Source organism: Hetaerina americana, unplaced genomic scaffold (genome assembly GCF_022747635.1).
Source record: "Hetaerina americana unplaced genomic scaffold, ioHetAmer1.1.p SCAF_35, whole genome shotgun sequence".
Lineage (NCBI taxonomy): Eukaryota > Metazoa > Arthropoda > Insecta > Odonata > Calopterygidae > Hetaerina > Hetaerina americana.
In genome coordinates, this window is record NW_027286930.1 from 1,235,944 (window position 1) to 1,259,882 (window position 23,939).

Here is a 23,939-nt window from a genome sequence, read left to right on the forward strand (position 1 = left end):
CCATTCCTGGTTATTCCTAACTTCTTAGGCTGATAGCAGAAATTGTTAACAATGCTCAAATATAAATAACAAAAAATTTATCAGCATGCATATGTAGTTCTTTTCTCTGTGGTCGCAAGATATGGATGGTGGTGATAGCAGCAGAAAAATAAATTTTGAAAGAAGCATGATGCTGCCAATGATAAATATGAGATGGATGGATCAAATCATTTATTTTGTCCTAACTTTTGTTGCTGAAATGTAGGACATGTCTACACAAGATACAGTTGCAAATGAGAGTTGAAGATATTCATCAACCGAGCTAAACATATATTTTAAGAGATATTTACAAAGTTTGTTCTTAAATAGCAACATTTTGTTGAGAATCGTCACATCGCCAGGTAATTTATTCTTTAGAAAGAGGCCCATATTTTTAGGCCCAAGTGCAGTCTATCTAGTTCTCACAAATTGTTTTGTGCAGGATGTTCTACCTGTATATACAGGATGCGTTTGGAAAGTAATGCATTTTTTTGAGTAATTTATTGGACAGATTTGCACAAACACTTATCTTCTTCAGAGTACTGTCCTTGGGCCTCTACACATTTTTTCCAGCACCTCAGTCATGACTGGTACGTGCCCTGGAAGGTGTATCCCGCGACCTCTCACAAGTCTTCGTAATGCGTGATTGGATCTCTTCTATGGACAAAAAATGGGTTCCTTTCAAGAGTGCCTTAATTCAAGGGAACAAAAAGAAGTCTGCTGGGGCGATGTCAGAACTATATGGGGGTTGGACAGCATTGGCACCTGGTGTGTGGTCAGGAACTAGTGGACTCATAGAACGTTGTGGCAAGGCACGTTGTCGTGATGTAGTTGCCAGGTAGCAAAGATGTCTGTTCTCATCCTGATGACCCTTTTTCAGATATTTCCAGGTCATCCACGTGGTAGGTAGCATTAACTGTCTGTCATTGAGAAACAAACTCCTTTACTTTCGAAAAAGTCAATCATTGTTTTCACTTTTGATTTGCTCATTCTTGCCTTTATGGGGCTTGGGGTACTGGTCAGTGTGCCACTCACAGTTTTGGTGTTTCATTTCTGGGTCGTATTCCAAAACCCAGATTTCATCAACAGTGATTACATCGTCCAATTAATCAGGTTCATTTTCAATATGCTGCAACAGTTCACTTGAAATTTCCACCCGGTTAGTGTTTTGGCTGTCTGTCAACACCTTGGGCATGAGCTTGGTGGACACTTTCCTCATCGCTAAATCTTCAGTAACAATCCGAAACGCAACAGTAGACGACAAGTTCAGTTCATTGGCAACCATCTTGATACTCAATTGACAGTCAGAGTCCAGCAATTGTCCAACACGAGCCACATTGTTGTTGGTTTTGTTGGTTGACGGCTGCCCAGAGGGTTGTTCATCATGAACCTCTTCCCGGCCCCCCTTAAAGGCCTTTAACCACCTCGAAACTTGTGATTAAGACATCAGAGTCCCTGTAAGCCTCCCAAATCATTGTGTTAGTCTCAAGAGATTTTTTCAGTTTTGTACAAAACTTAATTGCATAATGTTGCTTAATCATCGATTCCATTTTTTCCATGACACAGTCGGCGCGTGGAGGTTTACAATAATTGATGTCCTGCCACTTCCACAGCTTGGAGAGCCCTGGGACCGATTTTGCGGTAAAGCTTGGCATCCCCCCCACCTAATCCAAGTAGCCTGACCCCAGTCCAACCAATAGGAGCGGCACTGGAAATTCAATTGCACAACTCTTGGAACACACCCTGCATACAGATACATATATACCACTATCATCAGTATTAAAGGCAACCTTATAAATGCTACAATTGCAATGAAAACTAACACCCAATGATACCAGAGCAAAAAAAAACATACGTTCTCACACACACAAATGGAAAAAGCAAAATATGAAATTTTTTAAAGAGGGGGATAGGGAGCCATAAAAGATACATTGCACATTATTCAAACTGCCCTTTTCTGTATTTTGAATACAGTACTGGCTATTTGTGAAGAACGCTAGAAAATCTAACTACACATGACATGTACCTAGAAAAAACCATAACACACAGCCGTTAGGACATTACTACTAACAATGTGCCTGATTGCTCTTGATTAGAAAGCAAATGGAGCTTAGTTTATATTGTATATCGTTAATATGAGCAGCCCAAGATAATCTGCTACCAATTTCATTGCTCAGGAAGCAAGAACTGGTATTTTGTGGAAAGTTTCCCATAAATATTGATAACGATGTCTGCTTTTGTCTTATTTTTGTTAGTGAAGTATACTAAGCTTGATTTATCTTCAATGATGAAGAGGGAATTTTGCTTGCACCATCCATCCAGTAGAAGAGTAGCATGGATTGACATCGACAGCAGGTAATCGATACAAGAGGCTGTCATTAAAATATTGGTGTCATTAGCATAGAGCACTGGAAGTATGCAAAATGGCTGCAATTTTACATAAGAGTTGATGGAAACCACTCCTATGAAAATCACTGAAAAGGTGAGATAGATATTTGTAGATAGCCCATTAGATGCTAGTCAGACATTAAGGATGTCTCAACATGTATTACCCAACTTTGCTGATTTTTGATTTTGTGTCTCACTCATTAACACATTTGTAAATATTATTTCCTTCTTTACCTCCTTCTCCATGGACTTTTAGATCAGACAACGTGAGTATTTTGTACACAAGTACCTGAAAGTGTCTATGAAATGAAAATGATGCAGGAATAAGATGTGAACTATGCAGTTTATTTTTGAAGATTACTTTTTGAAAAGTAAGTACACCAATAAAATGCAGCCCATGCCATTCTCCCTGTATGTTCATAGCTTGTAAAAATTCCTATTGCCATTAATTTCCTCAATCTCTTGACTTATTTTATTCTGAATTCATAGAGGGAATGCTGCCTCTTTTGAAAAATTCTTCTTTTCAGATAATGTGGGCATACAAATTGGGAGTCGAAAATCTGGATATTGATTGCAATCACTGAATATTGTTATAGTGAGAAATGAGATGTCTAGAAAAAACATCTTTAGCAGCATGAGCCATGGCACGATCTTGCTGAAACCATGTTATGTATGTAATAAATTAAAATTGTCCATTTAAATTATATATACATGTAAATATATAAACCATAAACACAATAGTCAACCCAAAGGTCATTTTGATTGGTGATGATAGAGTTCACCCAGTAGTAAGCCCGACGGCGTGTAAAATTCACACATCAGGGTAGGGGGTCAGTTCCTTTCCCATCGCCAGTTATGGTTTCCCAGGAAGATCTGGTACCTGAAAAATCACATAGCTTGGGTGGAGCTGCAGGCACCCAGAGACTTGCCCAAGAATCAAACTCGGGACCCTATGGTCAGTAGTCCAACTGGACTACTGCGACCCCCATGTAAATATATATACATAAATAATTTAAATGGAAAAGCGAGATAGAGCTAGCCGACAAAAACACAGAGAAACACTTACTCATGAGACTCATATGTATTCCATTCCATTCGATTACCAGGCAAGCCTCTCTGGGCACCAACAGCTCCACCCAAGCTTCATACTTTTTCGGGTATCAGATCTTCCAGGGAAACCATAACCTGCACAGGGAAAGGCACTGACCTCCCCTACCCTGATGTGTCAATTTCACATGCTATTGGGCTTAGTACTGGGTGAACTTTACCATCACCTACCAAACCAACCTTAGGGTTGATTACTCTGTTTATGCTTTATAGACATACACACACACACACACATATATCTATATATATATATATATATATATATATATATATATATATATATATATATATATATATATATATATATATATATATCTATATATATATATACTACCTTGATCAAAAATTTCCCGGAATTTATTCAGAAAATTAAAAATACAAGTTTATTCATCTAAATCTATATTGTCCCCTTCAAAGTAATCCCCATCGACTGCAACACACTTATGCCAGCGCTTGATCCAATCCTCGAAACATTTTTTATATTCGGTTTTCGGTATGTCCATCAGTGCTTCCTGCGATTTTTTCATTACTTCCTCTCGGCTGCTAAAACGCGTTCCCCGTAATGGTTTTTTAACTCGATTGAACAGAAAGAAGTCACAGGGAGCCAAATCAGGTGAATTCGGTGGCTGTTGGATGGTATTTGTTGCATTTTTCGTCAAAAAATTACGAATAATGATAGCACTGTGCGACGGTGCGTTATCATGGTGCAAAATCCACGAGTTTTCTGCCCACATTTCTGGTCTCTTTCGGCGAATTGCTTCACGCAAACGTCTCATAACGCCCAAATAATACTCTTTGTTTACTGTCTGGCCTTCTGGCAAAAATTCATGATGCACTACACCGTTGTAATCCATGAAAACCGTCAGCATTGCCTTCTTTTTTGACTGAAAACGACGTGGTTTTTTTGGTCTCGGCTCATTTGGTGAACGCCATTCACTTGCCTGATGTCTGGATTGCGTGTCGTACTCATAAACCCACGTCTCGTCTCCAGTAATGATCCTTTTGATGAATGTGGGATCGGATTCAGCCTCGCAAATCATGTCTTTTGCGACGTCAACACGGTCTCTTTTTTGCATGAAATTGAGGTCTTTCGGCACCAACTTTGCTGCTACACGACGGAAACCCAAATCATTAACCACAATGTCTTGGGCGGATCCATAGGCAATGTTCAAGTCCTCCCCTATTTCTCTGATGGTTAATTTGCAGTTATTGACCAACATTTCTTTTACTTTATCAATTTTTTCACCGACTTTCGATGTCGATGGTCTGCCACTGCGTTCATCATCTTCGATTGACTCACGACCACTTCTGAACCGCTCGTGCCACTGGTAATCGACCGTTTTTTTTAGAGAATCGTTGCCGAAACACTTTTCCAACATTTCCAACGTCCGTGCGCCACTAAATCCGTTTTTTACGCAAAATTTAATACAAGTTCGTTGTTGCAAATTTAAATCCATTTCTGAAATTGTAAAAAATCGCCAACACACACAGAGATAGATGTACTCTTGGCTACGTAACTTTTGCAAATGTCAAGTTATGACACTAAGATTTAAAGGGAATATCAACAACAGATGTACCAATTTAACAAAAAAAACAGAACTCAAATCGGAACGATGGGAGCGGCACACGGTGGTTATTCCGGGAGCTTTTTGATCAAGGTAGTATATATATATATATATACTACCTTACCCTACCTTACCTATATATATATATATATATATATACACATGTACATAGATATACACATATATACGTATATATATATATATATATATATATATATATATATATATATATATATATATATATATATATACATACATAGAAATAGATATAAGGAAAAGGGATAGGAACACATATAAAGGACGAAAATAGTAGAGGTGGGGAAGGTGGAATCAGGCAAATCAAGAGTGTAAAAATATTTCCTAGACCAGGACTTGAACTCCAGATCTTTCCACTTCCGGGCAGATGCTCTCAACCACTTGAGCTATCCAGGAAACGTAATTTACACTGAAATCTGCGATGCTTTATGCAACCAATGAGTTGTCTATTTCTCCTTTGGTGGGTGAAACAGCTCCCTAATACTTATCTCTTGGCAAAAGAATCAGGGCACATGGTTGCATAAAGCATTGCAGATTTCAGTGTAAATTAAGTTTCCTGGATAGCTCAAGTGGTTGAGAGCATCCGCCCAGGAGTGGAAAGATCCGGATTTCAAGTCCCAGTCTAGGAAATATTTTTATACTCGTGATTTGCCTGATTCCGCCTTCCCCACCTCTACTATGTTTGTATCGTAGATTTGCGGTAGTAAAATCTTTTCCCAATGTTATGCTACAGATGTGGAATTTAATTGAAAACACTAGCAGAGTAAATATTTGACAAGTCAGATTTTGTCATGCACTGTGCGATAATGTTTTGGAGCAGGAAATTGGTTAATTAAGTTCAACAACTTGTATAAAGAATGGTAAACTTTATTTACATTATAAATCAATGATCCTAAAATTACATTGTGGGGTTTGTTAAAATAACTAGCTACAAGATTTGAAAGGGAAACTTTCAAATCCATGAATTGTATTTGCAAAAAGGGTCAGATTTCATAGGTGCCTTAACTGATCAGCCAAATAATTACGTGGCATCTTACATTCATTTCCCATCATACAAACTCTTATATCAGTTCAGTGGGATCAATAAGTACATTTCCTTGACATCAGGAACCTTCAATTTCCTCCCATGCCAATAGGAAGAAACCACTAACAAGAAAATGCATCCACTAGCATTTAATAAGGCAGCACCATAGTAATTTTCAAGAGAAAAACCTCACCCTTACTACAAAGACAATAGAATGCCAAGCATCTTTGAACCTCACCACATAAATTACATATGCAGGTAAGTCAGAGAATTAAAGTTAAATTGTCCAGATCTTTGTTAATCGCTCCTGCCACGAGCATTGACTATTCACAAAACCTCTGGAATTCACAGTATTCTACCTTGGTAACATTTACAATCTTTTCATGTGTTATATGTGAATTAACTACGACATATTATATAGGTTTGTAGAGAAGTGTTGTTACATATTTCTTTCTGTATCGGTGAGTCGCACTCAGGACCATTACACCATCTTTAATGGAAAGTGCATAAAGATGGTTCAACATTACATGATTGGGTTCAGGTAGAAGTGTGGGCTCACACTGTAAGAGAAAAAAAGACCAGTATTAGCAAGGGCTGTGCAGTCAGGAAAAGTACTTTTTCAACTAAGACACTGATATGGTAATAAATAACACTCCTACAACAACAAAGGCTGAACCATTTATTCAAGTCCTATACTTATGTATATACAAAGATTCTCTAGTTAAAGCTACTAACAGCCCCATCAACACAAGGGCATTATCTTAATTTTTGCCTGAGGTGAAGCAAGATTATTTTTAGGGATAGCCTTATAGAATATATCCAATGAGGAAGCTCTCACATCTGTTCCAGTTCCTCCGACTAGAGCCAAAGAGCTTACATGCATCATGACAGATGTGGGCAAAATTTGGCATTTTAACCATTACTTGAAGGCAAGGTCCGTTCAAAAAGTTCCCAAATTTTTTGAAGAAAGTACCACCAGTTGGCTATTTTTTAATCCTCTTGGAGGTATTGTGCCCACAGAAACTTCCCAAAAAACTGCATTCAACCACTTCGTCGATTAGTTATGGCCGTTTATGTGAAGGGGTGTTCGTAGAGTACGTCCAAAAATCAGATCCGTGGAAATGAGCTCTTTGAAGGAGCAGCTTTGTTCTGGGAAATTCTGGGTGACACTCTGCAAATCCTTCAAGAAAACTTTTGAGTTGATTACCTATTGTTTTTTGATTAAGGTAATTAATTATTAATTGAGGTGATGATACTATGAAATGTACCACATGTTATGAGTGGTTTACTCAGTTCAAAAAGGGGTAGCAATCAGTGGAAGATGATGAGCGTTCTGGAAGAACATAAACGTCGACTAATGACCACCCCCACATTGAGAAAGTGAATGATCTCATTTATGTAAATCAACATTTGCCTATCAGGGAACTTGCCGAAGAGTGTGGTATCTTGATTGGTCTGTGCCATGAAATTCTGACAGAAAAATTGAGGAGATTTAGAAGATTTGCACCTTGCCTGATGACTGCAGACCAGAAACAACATATAGTTCACGTCTGTCATGAACTGTTTGATCGGGCTGAAGAGGATGAAATCTTCTAGTCCAGGATCATAACCGGTCACGGGTCATGGGTTTATGGTTATGACATCATAACCATAAACCCAAACAAAAGTGCTATCCTCACAGTGGATTGGTGAAAATAAAAAACCCAGCTCAATGGAAAAAGATTTGTCACCATTCCAGAAATAAAGAAAAATTAAATGGAGGAGCTTGTGAGTATTCCAGAAGGAGCATTCCAAGAATATTTCATAAAGTGGAAACACCATTGGAATAAGTGCATATGTTGGGCAGGAGACTTCTTCAATGGGCACCCCGACCAATAATTCGATAGAGAAGTATTTTTTTGCAATAAATAAAGTTCAGTTTTTGAACAGACCTCTTCGTTGTCCTCTGACTTTTCAACCACTGAAATATGCATCATGCTCAAATTCATGTGAACTGCAGGGGAAAATTTTGTGCAGGAATGTTACACCTGCATAAACTGTGTTTTGTTAGGTAAAGCAAGCAAATGTATCATGGTATAGGATTTTTTTTAAAAGTAATCTACTAGTTAATGTAGGTTTTGGATGGACACTATAACTACCAAATAAATATTTTATGACACCAAACAAAACACAATCTAGCAACATACTCTACATCAAGTCCCTTTTCATCTCAGAGTGCTTTCTTCCTCCCTTCATCCCGTCCAACATCCTCATCCTGTTCCCGCCCTTTCCTTGTTTGCCAACATTCCCTCCTCAATTAGTTTTCAACATCTCACTGCCGATCAATACACCCTTCATTCATTTTTTCCAACTTCCATAGGATTTCTCCCAACAAACCCCTCTCCTTGCCCACCATACCTAGTACTTCATCATTTATTTTCCTTTCGGTCCATTTCGCTCCCATGAAACCACCATCAGCTGCATTAAGCAAAAGAAAGGAATTCACCCCAGTATCTGAAAGAGACTTCTCAATCCTCCTCTCCATTCATGTACAAAATAAATGCTGCGTCATAATAAATATTAAATATGAAATGACATTTTAAAGTTACTGGCATCATTACCCTCCTGAATTACATTCTCTCTAGCCTACAAAAACAACCACGTTCTCAAATATTAATTGTATAGATGTTTTCATTTGCTTTTTATGGTGAACATAAGGTTACCATTAAACATCACCATAGAAAAAGAAACCCTGATGAAAATAGAAAAAGAACTCTGTAAAGTTTACTTATGTATACACCCTGAATAATTATCAAATACTTCACATGCATCAGCTTAAATAGCAATATATTCAGCTGCAGGATCAATTACTTTTATCATTATCAGTTGATAGCATCCCATTAACTTAGGATTGAAGTACAAATTTAAGCTGCAACATAAACCTTGCATACAATTTAGGTAAATCATGATTATTATGGAGCTATTTATGACAGATACAATCCAACTCAGAAAGGCTTTTCAAAATGACCATATTTCATTGGTGCTTTTTAAATGGTTAGGCAATAAATGTATTTTGATTTTAAAAAGTGCACCAATAGACTTACCGACAATGGAGTGTCTTTGTTCAGAATAACTTGCAGTAAGTGAGGAGGCAGGATTGGGGGGCCACTTTTCTCCCATGGCTTATTGGCAGGTATTTCTTGGGAATACTCTCCTGAAAAATGTGAAATGAATGCAAGGAAAAATGTCATACCTTTATGGAAATGTATATGCTAGCAAAAGATTTCTCCGAAAACTATCCAAAAAAAATGAGCACATTAAAATGATAAATTAATGATGGATTAAATGCTTGCTCTGCTGACCCCAGATGGGATAGGCACTGAGGTGATGGGAGAAAACCTGAGTTGGAAGGACCAATGAGAGTATTGATTCATGAGATAAATGCAAAGAGTGTTCTGGTTCTCTTGACATGCCTTCCCAGACCCCTTTGAACACTTTCCATTGACAATGAATCTCTTTTCCAACACATGAATAGATACAGCTATCAATACAAGCAGGTAGAAATAGCAAGATATTCGTCCTCCTCCAGACAACATTGAAAATCATCACTTCATATGAAGTACTCTACCTAGGAATCTTCAACATTGTCAGTGGTTTGAAATTAAAACTGCTTCATTAATATTTGTCAAAATGACCTACACCTCTGAGAGGAAAATTAGGTCTGGTTACAAAAATAAAATGAGATAGAAAATTATTTCTTTGGAATGAGCCAAAAGTGGTGCTCCTTTTACAAAGGGAATTACTCATTTTTTGAAAGAGCTTTGTATTTCAAAGTAGCAATTTATTGAAAAAATATGCATATAGTTAACTATTATAGAAATTGTCTTAGGCTATTGAAATTTGTAGCAGTTGTTTATAATGTACGATGCATCTCCCCAGTTTCCCCATAATTCATAACATCCATTTTTAAATGATACAATAGCTATATAAAGGATAAGCCAGTATGATTAGTATTCAATTCAGAATCAAAGATGTTCTGCCACCAGTGCCAAAAGTCGATTTTTTTATCTAAAAAAATTCCTGAAATTTTACTTTGCCTATGTTACTTTATGATTGTTTACCCTATTTATGCAAAGATTTAGAAGCCCTTATTGCCCTATACAGGCATTAAAACTGACAGCTGTAAATTACCTCAAAATATATCTCTCAACAATGGAACATTCAAACCAAACAATTCCAAGTGTAATAGTTCAGGGCATTGGGAGCATAACCATCTGCTGAAACAATCTTTCAATATTAAGTAAAGCAATACCACTTTCTTAGAACCTTTTAGAAGTTTTTTAGAAGATTTTTGAAGTTTTTTTGGGAAACCAAATGTTAAGACCCATGAGCCCTACCTCAGAAAATCTCTTTTTCCACTATTTCTGCAATTCCATGTATTCCCTGATGAGCTAATTCTTATCTATATTAGAGAACATGAATTTTTGTACTTGAATTTTCATAGACACACATTCATGAAAAAATTCACCAAGACAGAAAACAAATATTCCAAAAATATTTCCATTTCATACAATTTTTATAATTTTTCATTTCATTTGGCCTCGGAGGTTAACAACTTTCTGTTCACATACGCATGCATTTCATTATATCTAGGATGGATAATAATATATTATGATTGTTTTCACGGAAACGGGACAATTCTCTGTTTGCCTCACCAGTTTACTTCAAAGATCATTATCAAATGAAATGCTAGCATATTTAATTAAAACTTAATATAACTTCAAACACTTATGAGTGTTACCTTATTCACACCACCTATGAAATAACTAATATGAGTCACACTGGGACAAAAGTTTTATTTCTAAATCTGATATTCTTAAGACACCAAAGTTTGGCTACTACAGAAAATAGTTTTGAGTAACAGAAGAAAAACTGGACTTGATCAGGAATCAAATAGTTGTACAATGGTAGTTTTTTAAGCTTCAATATTGGTTTTTTTCCACTTTCCCAAGTATAACACAATTAGTCTCTTCTTTATCACTGCTTAATCATATCCAAAATTATAAATTTGTATTTCCAAAAACAAAAACCAAATGATGAGTCAGATTACAATTTTTTCAATGTAAACTGTCAACCTCAGTAACCTAATCCTAACAGTTAGCCTAGCCAAGCAACTTCAAGAATGTGGGTTCCGATCCAAACTCAAAGCTATTGGAGCACTTCAAAACAAAATGTACCACTTGTTATGCATGTGCCCTTTAAGGAGACAAATTAAACAACTTGAAGATATAACTCCGAATTTAAAAGTAAAATATAAAGAATGACTTATAATAAATTAAAGTAAATAATATTATCTGGTCACTAAAAATGGTGAATCTCAATTCTAGATCACTGAGTTTCCCAGTTTACTTACGTTGTTGATTGCTCCCTGAACTTTCACTGTCCTTGGCAAGGGCCATAAATACTTCAAAATCAGTCTTGTTGACTGACACCAAGTTATTTTTCGAGCCCATTCCATTATCAATTAGGGCCTGTACAAAAAAAGAGATTTGCATTAACATTCTCAAGATATACGCAGCAATTTACATACTAGGATGAATAATTTACAACTTATTGCTGTTGACTGAATGGCATAACATAAATTGATATTGAGGTAGCTTTCAAGTTTTGTGGAGAATAGAAGAACATACAAAGAAAACACAAATATATTGGAAAAAAATTTATTTATTTTTCAACATAATCTCCTTTCAGCTGTACACACTTTTCCCTGTGATGTTCAATAAGTTCAATACCCTTTTTATTATAGAAACTGTCTTGCTCCTCAAAATAGCCATTAACTGCCGACATCACTTCTTCATGGTCAGAAAATCTTTGACCACCGAGCCATTTTTTCAAGTTTGCGGACAGAAAATAATACGAGGGGGCTAAATATGGCAGATAGGGTGCATGAGGTAGCAATTCAAACTTTAATTCATGAATTTTGGCCATTGTAATAACGGATTTGTGAGCTGGTGCATTGTCTTGATGAAACAACACTTTCTTCTTGGCCAAATGCGGCCGCTTTTGCTTGAATACTTTGCTCAAACGTTGCAATAAGTTTGCATAATACTCCCCGTTGATTTTTTCCTTTTTCAAGACAGTCATTGAAAATTATCCCAGGCACATCCCAAAAAACCAAGACGCCATGACCTTGCCTGCAGATGAAACAGTCTTCGCCTTTTTGGAGCCGTTCATCCCTTTTGAATCCACTGTTTTGATTGTTCTTTTGTCTCGGGCGAGGAGTAATGGACCCATGCTTCATTCATGGTTATGAAATGACACAAAAATTCTGCTTTGTCACTGTGAAACTTTGCTAAACACTCAATTGAAACCTCTTCCCAACAATGGTTTCACATGGGTCAAGTATGAGCAAACGTGGCACCTGTCTTGCACACAGCTTTCTTATGTTCAAATTTTCAGTTAATATGCAATGTAATGCACTTTTTGGATAGCTTACTATGTCTGCTAGCTTGTGCACTTTCAGTCGACAATATTCCAGTATTACTTTGTGGATTTTCTTCACCATTTTTTGAGTTGTCACCTCATTTGGTCAACCAATGCGATGCTCATCTTGACAGCTTGTACGGCCTCGTTTTAACTCTGCTACCCAATATTTTACTGTAGTAAACAAAGAAACAGACTCACCCAGAGTAGAATTCGGTTCAGCTTTTATATTGGCTGGGCTGAGGTCTTTCAGAAAAAACTATAGTGTCACATAACGATGACCAATTTTCTCCATTTTCACAAATTCACTGAAAACGTTCACTATTGATGGCTGCCAAACAAACACTAAACAACTTGGTGCCTTCAAACTTGAAACATATGCTTCATAGATTGTTTACATTATAATATAGTGATTTTTCAAACAACTACTGCCATCTCTACGTCAGGCCGGGTACTTCTGGGCCCTCCCATGTATTATCAATTTTTGATGCTGGGTGCAGAAAGGACCTTCAGGTCATGTTTACATTAACAATATTCAAAAAAGGGGTTTGTCAATCAGTCAGTGCTGCCACACAGTAGCTTGGCAAGGTAGTCCATGAGCCATTTGCATCATCCCTTTTAGTACAAACATATCCCCTTCCGAAGAATAAAAGTGCGTAACTGCTCTTCTTCCCAATACGTTCACAAAAATCAAGATTATCAATAAAGACGGACCATATAATAGGAATTTTATGATTTAATCAGTAAAGAAAAAAATGGCGACCACAACTTGGAGTCCATAAAATCCATGATTTCTTCCACTTTCCCAGTCCAAATCTGCACTTTTACCCTATGGGTATTGCAACAAGGGAGAATACATGTATTTTTTCACTCCATTGCCTTTCATGAAGTGATTACCATGTAGATTATCATTAGAGAGTACTTCTAGATTGCAAATAAATTGTAAAAGTTGTAGACACCCATTACAATAACTCAACTGGTTTGAAGCTTTAAAATATCAATGTCTCCGGAAAATTACAGTATTAAAATTACAATATGAAATTTCTACTTTTTTGTAAAATGTTGAAATTTCAACATTTTTAACATCTCTCTCAAGCTCAATGTTGATGCAAAATATTAGGAATTCAGTTAACATGCCTACAGCATCAGTAATCTCATGCACCATCACTTTTCTACCAACCATTAATATATCATGGATTTTATCAATGATTTCTGCAGTGGTGACCTTGACGAGACAATCAGAAAGCTCAGTGTCACTTCTCCTCATATGGCCACTTCACAAATTTTGAAACAACTCAAAAATGTATTTAATCAGATGTGCAAATTTATTATAAAGTGGGGGATTGAGATGGTGTGGGGGCTAACATACTGGCTTCCCACCCAGAGGGCCTGGGTTCAAATCCCGGCAGTGTTGAATATTTTTCAGAGGTATCTCGATCCCTACTTGAGGTGCTTTGTGGAGGGCACTTTGAGTGAGTACGCCATCCATCGGATGGAACGTTAAGCTGCGGACCCCTTGGCACCTTTCATAAAGAGTAGGCTAATGCTGATGCCGGGTTTCTCTCCACCCTTCATCCTTTCCTGTCCATCCCCTATGGCGCAAATGACCTCAGCTGTCGGTCGCCTCCCCTAAACACTACTACCACTCATTATAAAGCGAATCAAGTTTATTTTTAATCTTTTGGGGCAATTAACCTATCACTAAATGAAGTTTTATCAGAACATAGTATCTTTTCATATCAATTTATTTCAAATCACCCAACTTGTTCCATTGAAAGAAAAGCTAAACATAAAGAGTAATACACCCATCAGACAAATTTGGCAAGTGCTACTAACTGAAAATAATTTCAGTATACTTTGGCAGTGATGCCATCTACCTGACACCACACGACCATTTCAAACTAGCTTCTTATATAGGGCCCTGAGTTTCTCATCTGGAACGTTGTCTAATCCTGAATACTAAGAAATTTGCCAACTTGGAGAAGTTCTCAGTGTTCCTTTGATTTTAAGGAGACAATATACATGCATGCCATTACTGTTAATTCTGGATTTCAGACACCATCCCCACCTTCACCAAGGCAATGATGACCGAGCATCCCTTAATGAGGGTCAAACCATTACAGACAAACATCCCCCCTCCCCTAGCCCACTAATAGGTGGCTGCACCAGTACTCAACTTACCCTCTCTTCCTTACTTCCTTCTTGGACCTTGCACTGTAATTAGCTTAACATAAATGCAATTTACCATAGCTTCAACTATTTGCACAAGGTAATCATTAAATATATTGGCACCACTTAATGGATTATCCTCAAGTTTTCTATTCTGATTGAATACTAAATCTTAGTCCCATCTGTTTGGTATAATTCAGGGTTTAGCATGCTCAAAGAAGTTTTTGACAGATTATTTAAACTCAAAATTGCCTGGCGATTACATTTATATTTGGCTTCAACTAAGAGCTTTCTTCATATTTTTCTCAAACTTTTTAAATAAACTAATCAGTTCATGATCCCATTTTTTAAAAGTAAGTGTAGATGGATCCCTACCTGACTTACTTTAATTCTCTCTCGTATGAGTCAGATTTATTTACTATCTTTTTATTGTTATTTTATATCTTGTTATTGGGACATAAACATCAAATCAGTAAATGAATTTATCCCGGAAGGTGCTAGTTTTTTCAATTATCTTAAAGCCAAATAAATTTCATTTAAGTCTACTCCATAAGTTTTCCAATAGATAAGATGAATTGGTTTATCTGATCTAATCATTAATGCGCCCTTTATAGGTTCAAGCATTCACCTAAATCTGAGCACTTTATACATACTTATGTATTACCCATACATTCTTTCAGGTTTGAGTTCTTTGCCAAAAATTCATGCAACTAAGACTAAGAGCAAAGTGACAGAAGAGAAGAAAATTGTATTCATACAAATACAATTGAATAATCCACAAATGCTTTATGATGCAAACTAAAACCAACACTGTAGCCTAGATTTTATCATGTCTAATGTACAAGGGTAGTAAGAAAATTGGAATGGAATATAAACAAACGACTTATTGCAACATAACTTTTTTTTTTTTCAATTCAGTCTCTCTGTAGACTAATGGACCTGGCCCAGCAATGTTCCAATGCATTGAACCCATCTCGAAAATTATATTCCTTCAGTCCTGCAAAAAACCCATCTACTTTAGCTGTTAGTTCTTTGTTTGAAGAGAATCTCCATCCACCAAGGTAAATTTTGAGCTTATGGAAAAGATGGAAATCTGATGGAGTCAAATCAGGCTAATAAAGCAGGTGTGGCCACAACACATATCTTAGTTCACAAAATTTTGACATGGCAATGACACTCATGTGTGGGCATGTGTTGTCTTGAACAAAAGATGACTTTCTTCCTTGCCAAACCTGGCCTTTTTTGGTGTATCATTTTCTGTAATTGTTCCACGAGGATAATGTAGGATTTTTTGACCATGGGAAGATAATCTATTAGTAGAATCCCTTTTGCATCCCAGAAAACTAAAGACATCACCTTTCCGGCAGACCATATTGCCTTTGCTTCATTTCGTAGTGGTGAATCAACACGTTTCCACGGCTGTGATAGCTGTTTTGCCTCTGAAGTATAGGAGAAGACCGAAGGTTTATCTGTGGTCACATAATGGCACAGGAATCTTGTTGGTTGCTCTTAAAACAAGATAAACATTGTCCAGAAATTTCCATTCTGATGAGTTTGTGATACGGCACTCATCTAGCAGATCATTTTCTCATATCCAATTCTACTGTTAAAATGAGATATGCCCATTCAGATGAATCCCTAAAGCTTCACTGATTTCTCTCACTATCAGTTGGCAATCCTCCATGATCATTTTATGCACTTTTGCAATAATTTCTGGGGTAGTGGCACATTTTGGCTGACCACAAAGTCAATCATTGTCTATAAGCTGTACGGACCAAACTAGTTTGCTTGATTGGCAACAGTTAAATATGAAGGATACCCCAGAGTGTTCTGAAAGTTGGCATGAATATTCTTTACAATGTATTTAATTACTGCCCAAATCTAAATGTTTTCAATCTTCACAAATCACTACATGGGAACATTAACAGAGATGCGTCCGCACCACAGATCTCTTCCAAGAGTAACGATATATTACGTGTTCACTCCTAAAGCATTACCTATTACCACACAATAAACTCATTTTGCCTGTGCTGATACCCGGTAGTGATTCCAAAATCCTTTCAAGCTACCGTTGTAGTTGTATGGCACCTACAGGACTTGTAATTATCTACCATTCATATTTCTTCACTACTAGTGGTACATCAATACTAAATTTAATGGTTAAGTTTCAATTTGGTATCATGGTATTTTTAAAATGATATTTGGTGCTAATACTAACATTTTTTGAGGACACACACAAACAAAATTAAACAGACGAGGGCCCAGCGTATGACCTTGAACAGGTGCATTATAATAGCGAGGTATTTAACCTCACTGATACAGATAAACAGGAGGTATTCTGGAGAGTAAAACCAAAAACATTAAAGTAAAGTCTTCATTATCCAGGCAAAAGAATGCATGATGTAGCAAGGAATTTAGGTATTTAGTATTTTTTGTACTCTGAAAGCCACTACTAGGGTGTGTGGGATGAATACACACACCAGACTAATTTTGGTCAAAACATTTTTCCCCAAGCACAGCCAGGTAAAATTATTCTGATTCCTTATTGTTTGAGGAAAAAATGACATCTTAAATCTATCTGTGCTACAATTTACGTCTCTAATTTATTTACATGATCGTACTTACCATAGTATGATAGGACTAATAATACATTTTCAAAATTATTGCTAAAGAGACATACTTCCAATTAATGTCAGATTTAATTTGTAATTTAACCTTTGCTCCGTGAAAGATTCCCTGCTTAGCTCCTCTAATTTTGATATCTTACTCAGTTTATCACAGCAATGTTTTACAAACCTAGCTCCTCTATGCTGCACGCAATCCAATTTGGTGATCAAACCAATTTCAACTTAATAACTGTGTTCATGGTTTTTCAATAGTCACATTTTCAATTTCAAACCCCAATCAGCCGAAATTTCATTCATCTGGACTACCCGATATAGCTGAGATCAGCGAGGGTTTGTTGCAAAATATGATCAGGTAGACTGGCCTTTAGAAATTAAAAAATGGAAAGACTGTTTCTGAAGAGCTGTTTAAACTAATTTTACCACACATTTCATTTTCGTTTGGGTGTCAAAATTCAGCCACCAAACTTAGGCAATGCCAATTCACTCCATCTAATCAGTAAAAAAAATGAAAACAATGAACCAGAACTTTTTAAATCAAAATTTGCCAGTAAATTTCAACAAAATATTTTTCAGAATTCTTGAATCCTATCAAATATGAAAATTGTTCACCAGGAACTGGCAGATCCAGGAGTGATGGGAGATAAGCTTCACCTTACGCTAGACCAGAAGAGACAAACCTATATTACACCTGCCCTCGCTGATCTATAAGAGGCAGTTTAAATGTAAACATAAAATACTATTGACATCTTTTGATTTTGTGATCAAAATTAAAATCTTTCAAAGAAACTGAGGTATTTCAAACTTAATTTTTTCGTAAAAAGGAAATCAAAATTTCAAAGCATTCAACGAGACTTGCGATTTCAATTTTATCCAAATTTTGAGGCGATGGGAAGAGGGAGTAGCACGATTAATCAAAAATGCAAAATGGGAAATCCACACATGGATAATCAAGAGTTTACTGTATTGAAATAAAGAAACCATCTCATCGCTTAAATCTTTGCAATGAAGAATTTAGGTTTGCCATCAAAATGTCACATGGTCTTGAAATTGGAGTTTTATGAAGGCATTAATAGTGTTCTACTTACTACACCAGGATCATGCCTCCACTCTCCATCCACAAAAAATTTGTATTGATGCTCTCCTTCTGGTAGGTCTATGATGGTCACAAAGTCCCCATGACTGAAAAGGAAACCAGGTTAATTAGATTAAAACACAAAATTAAGCCTATAAAAAAATATTAATGTTGACATCAACAAATTATTTATGCTGCAATTGTACAGACAAAATGAAACAGCGATGCCACTGCTAAATTGACTCTCTAAAACTATTGTTTCACCAATTGAAAAAATTCCACCAAGTAACAGATAAAAAGTTTCATATGATATATTCACATAATATTTATTTTTATTTACTGCTTACATATAACCTTGTAGGTTATACAATGTGTTTTCTCATTCTGTCCCAAGAAAAATTTCTGTATTTTTCTAATACAGTGCTTCATTATGATGGGGAATGATTTAGGCAGAAGTAAAATGTAAGTTATGTGATCACAAAATTTGCTAAAGCAGAAACTCCTATCATGAGTAATATTTCGCACCTAAGGATGTATGATTGTGCCCCAGATCTCAATAAAGTATTTACATACACTTCCAGCCTCAGTATCAGCCTTTCTAGCTTCTCAATTTCCCTTCTGCAGGTACATACTACTTCAAGATGGATTGGATGACAATCAATTACTTCCATCTTCTCAATAATATTTGGCATGAAAAATAGCTAAGCTTTGAAAACTGTACGACTAATGAAGAATTTCTGCAGGATACCTAAGGCAAAACTCATATGATGAATGGAACAACTCAAAACAAGGGTCTGAGGGGTAATAGGTATGCCAGACTGATATTAACAGTACAGGAGATATTGTTGAGTAGTTCCTCATTTGTAACCATCTACCCATTATATCTTTATCATTTACCTATAATATCAGAATTTCACAAATGCAGAGCTGCTTTCCTTTGTGGCTGGTAAAGCCCACACCAAAGAAAAATATACTCCATACTAGAAGTTTATATTTTTTCCTGTGAACAGATTTTTGTCTGTTCCAGTTTTCTCTGAATGGCCTCTCCTCTGTTCCTAGACCTAGAAATATAGCCTTTTATGTCTGGATATTCTGCATTTCCCAGCTTTATATTTGTTATACCAACATTTCTCTTGCCAACTTCCTATTCCTATGGTTTCCAATAGTAAATCTATCATTGTAATCATATTAAGTGGTGAATTAACACATTATTTCCTGACATTTGATGTGAGTGAAAGTATCATGGGACTATCATCAAATATGGCATTAATATGCCAATAGTTCCATGGCTTACTAACTCAACTCCCTGATGATAAAGGCACAGACAGCCATTAAAACACTGAAAGCTGAATAACTGACCTAGTGGAAGATTAGTGGAGATCCAGAAATGTTAGGTGAAGATATTTTGGAAAAAGGAGTTGAACTAGAGAGGATATATAATGCAATATTCCCATATCCTCAAGTATAAAAAATACTAGATGGTTTATCAACAATCTGAATCATACTAAAAATCCAGGATTTTTTACGCCATAACTAAAATTGAATTGAGTTCTATATGTTATACTAGAAAACATCTGCCTTCCAATTTAAATCGCTGTAGTACATTGCATCAGGACAACAACCTCCTAATTCTTGTTTAAATTACACTTTCCAGCATATGGAAGCAATTCTGGCATACTTATGAGAGAACACAACAGTTAAATTCCTCACTCAATGTGGACATCCAATTAGGAATAATAAAGTAATTAAGCCGTGCCAATTGCAGCATGGGAAATCTCTAAAAGATATATAACAAAATAGAAGTTATGAATAGCATTTGAACAAAATAACATCGAGTCATTTTACAATGGCTCACTGAAAGAATGAGTGAAATCATCTGCCAACAATAACTGAAGGGTGGGCCCTTCTTGGAAACAGTCACCAAAATCTCCTCACCTCTTCACCATAGGAAGTGTTTTCCAATTTGAAAATGTTCCACTGATGTAGACTTGTTTCCCACCTCCATCCCATTTAAACACCGTGGGTAAAACTTTGTCATTCAGCTTAGTCCCTTCAGACACTGTGGACGCTCTTGGGCGAGGTGCACCATAGTCAGCCTCCTGGATCAGAGCAAGATTCACAGTCACACATAAGCAATTTCTGGCATATTTGTAAAAAATAAAAAGCTCCACTTAAGGAATCACTTTTGGATTTAATCTCTCTTCACTCAATTCCATGTCTTTTATGAAAGGAAACGCTTATGTTTGGCGGTTTATAATTGGAACTGCTGATGCCATTTTTCAATTTTTAAAGACTCTTTTCAAATTAAATTTCAAATTGGGTTTCCTCAAGGTTTAAACGCTTGAAATTTTAGTTAAAAATGTTCAAAATTTTAGCTTCAGTGTTCGTTTTCCCTGACTTATCGTGTGACTTACTGTCCTTTAGTGCTTCCCACCATTTTTAAATGATCTGACTTTGCCAATTTGTGCTGATATCAACTATGATAGGGGTTTGGGAGCTAATCTGATATAGCCACCACTAACATCATATCTGGTGTTAATATCACGGCCAAATGATACAAGAGTAAACTAGAAATGATAGACACCTAATTTCTCATCCCTCCATGAAGCCAGCTTCACTTAAAAAAGGTAGTATATACAGAGAAGTGAGATGGTGACTGAAAGACATGAAAGTGGAGGATAGTTATTTATTATAGCCAATACTTATTACAGATGAACAGAGTAGTTATAGTCATTTTAGAAACTGTGTGGATTGGGATAAGAGTAGGCTTGAAACAAATTAAGCTTGTTATGTAAGTGAAGAGGCGACATGATAATTCAGGGGTAGACATATGGACTACTGGCCGGAGGGCTCAGGTTTGATTACCGAACACGCCTCTATGTTCCCTTAGTTCAACCATGCTGTGTGATTTTACGGGTACCGCATCTTCCTCAGAAATTATAGCCGGATCGGGGGAAAGGGCTGCCACATTTAACCTAATGTGTGAATTTCACATACCGTTGGGGTTATTATTGGGTGAACTCTACCACCACCTATCAAACCGATCTTCGGGTTGATGACAATAAATCTTTTAGTTTTCAACAACTAAGAGTAGCCAATATTCTAGCCTGATTGCTGATATAGTTATAATTTGTCCAAGAATAAAATTGAAAAACAGCAGGACTTAGGCAAATAAAATATAAATTAACACATTTCATCAGATTACAGTCATACACACCTGTCCGTGACCCGCCGCAAAATAAGCATCTTCCTCCTCGTGAGATGTTTGGATCACCAATTTATTTGGCTTTTTGTCAAAGGTAAAGGCTTGGCCGTCTTTTCCGGGAGATGATGGAGGCATGCCATCCCCAGATTTATGACGATCACGACTATTGCTTCCAGCATTACCCATATTTTATCTGAAATGTGATTTTGTTAATGTATACAAAGCAGCTAAAATCGCATTCGAAGTCGAGCATCAATACAAATAATTGCAAAAGTAATATTGAAATGGCACGTGTAATAGCATAAATCAATTAACCTCAGTAACAACACCATGTTATCGCCATGCCATGCTACTATACGATTCAAAATGTGCAATAAGTCATGTCACCTTGGCAGATAACGTGATCCACATGCATACATCATAAATCACTACATTCTCGAGATGTACATTCAAACATTTTGTGAAAAACAGCCATATATATTCTCAGTTTCTTACCAATATTGAAATTATGGGGTGATAATTGAAAAGAGAAAAAAAATGTTATTTACCACAACAACTGTCAGCTGATATACGTAACAAAATACCAACACCATTGAATAATGGCTCTCATTTGTTTCCAAGGTTTCCTGTAGAAGTACAAAATGCGTAAATGGCGCCATTAGATGCGATGGCGCGAATTTCAACGAGGATTAAAAGAATAACTGAATCATTAATCATAGTGAAAAAAAGACCATTGACATGCAATTAAGTTGTAAAAAACCTATATAAGTTCATTTTTTGGTGTGTTAGAAATATATTTACGCAAAGATAACTTCAAACTATTAATTAGGCTCATGAACAACTGCACACTTACCTGGGAGAGCATGGCACAAATTCTCATCAAGAAATGCGTTACGATTTTTCTATGAAAAATATTTTCTGAAGGGCAAGAGATGTTTTGAACAGGCGTATTTTTTAAAACATGTCTTCGGTGATTGCTATAACAAATAGTGTATTATTTTGACAATGTGTGTGCCAGGCAAGAGCTGGAGTCATTTTCATGTCAGCCATTGTCGTGTTTCCATGCTCAACGTTTTGTGGCCTTATATTCTTTTTGATGTTCATTTTTCTGCCCTCCGGCAATAAATAATAACATTTTTTTAAATATTCTGCTGAGTAGAGAACGCTTCATACACTTTTAGGCAGGAATTTTTGGGGTTAACTCTCTACAAAGGGATTAATTTCTTTAGGTCTCGACTGGTGGAGTTAGTGACTGAATTGCATAAAAATTGTATAAAAATCGTATAAAAACTTATTTTCACGAATAATTGGTTTCCAAAAAATTTCCTACAGTTTCTATCCCATGTATCCAATGTGGAAGAACATGATGATTGGTTTTGGATATTTACTTCACCAAAGAAACAAAATGGAAAATGAATGATGGAAAATTGATGTTTCAGTAGGGGTCATTATAGTGAAATATCATAGCTTTTTATTGGAAAATTTCAAGGTTATCACAATAGATATGGTGCCTGTCTTGCCTTTGGTGTTCCCTTCATTACCAACATAAAAAAATCTCTTTTTCTTAATCTCCTGAAATGAAGTGGCATATACCTTTATTTCAAAGAGATGCATATTATAATGTATCACAGTTAACTGAATAACTAAAGAGTGAAAATAATTTATACAGAGCCATAAAAAATACTCCATATGAAATAAAACAACATTATGAGAAATTATAATATGGTCTGCCTCTTTATTTTAATAATGGTTTCAAGCTTCTTCAGTTTGGCACATTACAACAGGTATGAATTTTTCTAGTTCTTATTTGTGGCATTTATCATCTTATTTTATATCATCACATTAGCTTAAGTTATCTCATTCATAAATGTATTGTAGAAAGAAGTAGTATATTGGCGAGATAAGAGATTTATCTACAACCTGTACATGTCACAGACTGCTCAGGTACAAGTAGTGGATAGAGAGTCCGGATGGGCAATGTTGGGAAATGGTGAAGAGTTTATAAAATCAGTTAGAATTAGAGATGACCAAGCTTTTGAGTGTCGGTCAGCCAAGGGGTAGCAAGCATTGCTGAGTGGATTGGAAATTCATTGCAATAGGTGTAGGATGCGAATAAATCTATATAAAACAAAGGTAATGCAGTTTGCAAGGAAGAGGAAGATTAAGTTAAACATTAAAACAGGAGGGTAATAACTAGAGCAGGTGGAACAGTACATATACCTATCTTGGAATTTTTTGAAGTAAAATGGTTTAAGTAGGGGGGACA

General features: G+C 36.3%; 1 protein-coding gene across 2 annotated transcripts; it reads right to left on the bottom strand.

Moving 5' to 3' along the window:
* Nucleotides 1–5,960: 5,960 nt before the first annotated feature.
* On the bottom strand, nucleotides 5,961–22,273 carry alc (5'-AMP-activated protein kinase subunit beta-1). 2 transcript variants are annotated; one of them, XM_071589235.1, is made up of 7 exons: nucleotides 22,222–22,273; nucleotides 21,686–21,866; nucleotides 20,404–20,567; nucleotides 18,482–18,575; nucleotides 11,531–11,648; nucleotides 9,222–9,331; nucleotides 5,961–6,698 (listed from the first exon to the last, which is right to left on the bottom strand). In XM_071589235.1, the coding sequence occupies exons 2-7, from the start codon at nucleotides 21,857–21,859 to the stop codon at nucleotides 6,552–6,554; spliced, it is 807 nt and encodes a 268-aa protein (XP_071445336.1). In that variant the 5' UTR covers nucleotides 21,860–21,866; nucleotides 22,222–22,273; the 3' UTR covers nucleotides 5,961–6,551. The 2 variants fall into 2 exon arrangements, with proteins under 2 accessions (XP_071445336.1, XP_071445335.1); XM_071589234.1 differs by having other exon boundaries at nucleotides 22,169–22,255.
* Between the last annotated feature and the right edge of the window lie 1,666 nt (nucleotides 22,274–23,939).